The sequence below is a fragment of the Octopus bimaculoides genome, chromosome 17 (assembly GCF_001194135.2).
Source record: "Octopus bimaculoides isolate UCB-OBI-ISO-001 chromosome 17, ASM119413v2, whole genome shotgun sequence".
NCBI lineage: Eukaryota > Metazoa > Mollusca > Cephalopoda > Octopoda > Octopodidae > Octopus > Octopus bimaculoides.
Window position 1 is genome coordinate 50,687,015 of NC_068997.1, and position 1,769 is coordinate 50,688,783.

General features: G+C 39.8%; 1 protein-coding gene across 2 annotated transcripts in view; it reads left to right on the plus strand.

The window, feature by feature from the left end:
* The window catches only part of LOC106874803 (coiled-coil domain-containing protein 113), a 22,551-nt gene that overhangs the window by 12,390 nt on the left and 8,392 nt on the right, over nt 1–1,769 (plus strand). For both annotated transcript variants that reach the window (XM_014922659.2, XM_052973975.1), the window contains exon 3: nt 388–543. In XM_014922659.2, coding sequence (XP_014778145.1) covers nt 388–543 — 156 coding nt within the window. The remainder of the gene's footprint in view (nt 1–387; nt 544–1,769) is intronic.

Here is a 1,769-nt window from a genome sequence, read left to right on the forward strand (position 1 = left end):
TTATACAAAATAAACATTGCAGAATGAACTTAATATTTCTTTTATTACATAATTTATATTCAATTCAACAATTCACATTTTGACCAATCTTGTGCCATGTTCATTAGCATGTCAGTAATCGTTGATTTAATCATATATATATATTTAACAAAGTAAAAGCAATACTTAACAATAAGATAAAATCCCTGTGATGGCAAGAGATTGTGCAATTTGCAAACATTTCCCTCCACCACCATTACCCGAACTTCGAGCACCTCCTCTGTAATTTCCAACAGTATGGAATATTAAAAAGGCATTTTTTTTTTGCATGTGACACAGAAAAAAAGAAAAATATTCTGCTAAAAAAACAGATATTTGCATTTTACATTTAAACCATTTCTGTTTTAGGCAACAAGTGAACAATATGAATTAGAACTTAGTGATTTAAAGAAAGAAAGAATGGAGTTTGAACGTGATATTGTCAAAGGAGCGAGGAATCCAGACAGTAAGAAAACAACAGCAGAACGAGTTATTCGATATTTTGAAGACCGATTCAGAGCAAAGGTCAGTTTTAATTCTTCGATATTCAAACTACTCTGTCAAATTCAAAGCTTATTTATTCATATTGCTTTGAATTAATCCTGCATTATCTCATTGCTTTGGAATTTCGATAATGTGATTGTTTATTTTTTGAAGACATTGTAGGGTAAGGGTTAGGGTTGGAACAGGTCAATTTGTATATAAGACTAGTAGAGTAGTGAAACCGAATATGGATGGTTTAAGTTCTAAGTGGTTAGGTGTTCTGTTCTTACTTTTCAAGATAATTTTTTTTTAATTATCTGTCTAACCTTTGCCACATTCCAGGGAGAAAAACTAGAAGTAGTTGATAGCTTCTGCTATCTCGGTGACCAAATTAGTAGTCGGGGAGGATGCGCTGAAAGTGTAGCTGCTAGAATAAGAATAGCCTGGGCAAAATTCAGAGAGCTCTTACCTCTGCTGGTGACAGAGTAAAGGCCAGACTGTATGACGCATGTGTACGAACTGCCATGCTACATGGCAGTGAAACATGGGCCGTGACTGCTGAGGACATGCGTAAGCTCGCAAGAAATGAAGCCAGTATGCTCTGATGGATGTGTAATGTCAGTGTGCATACTCGACAGAGTGTAAGTACCTTGAGAGAAAAGTTGAACCTAAGGAGCATCAGTTGTGGTGTGCAAGAGACGATTGCACTGGTATGGTCATGTGGCAAGAATGGATGAGGATAGCTATGTGTGAAAAAGTGCCACACCCTAGTGGTTGAGGGAACCTGTAGAAGGGGTAGACCCAGGAAGACCTGAGATGAGTTGGTGAAGCACGACCTTCGCACTTTAGGCCTCACCGAGGCAATGACTAGCGACTGGGACCTTTGGAAATATGCAATACGTGAGAAGACCCGGCAAGCCAAGTGAGAGCATAATCTGTGGCCTCTGCCAGAAGTGTAGCCAGCTCACTTATTCATATCTTTACTTCATTGGACACTAAACTCTGCTTGTGAAGACCTGTTGAGGCAAGTGAATTGGAATCGAAATCGAACCAAATTCGACGACTGGCACCCATGCCAACCTCTCCTTCATTGGACACTAACTCTGCTTGCGAAGACCTGTTGAGGCAAGTGAAATCGAAATCGTAATTGAACCATATTCAATGACTGGCACCTGTGCCAGTGGAGCACTAACAGCACCGTCCAAGCGTGATCATTGCCAGAGCAGCTGTCTGGCTTCCGTGCTAGTGGCATGTAAATAGCACCATTT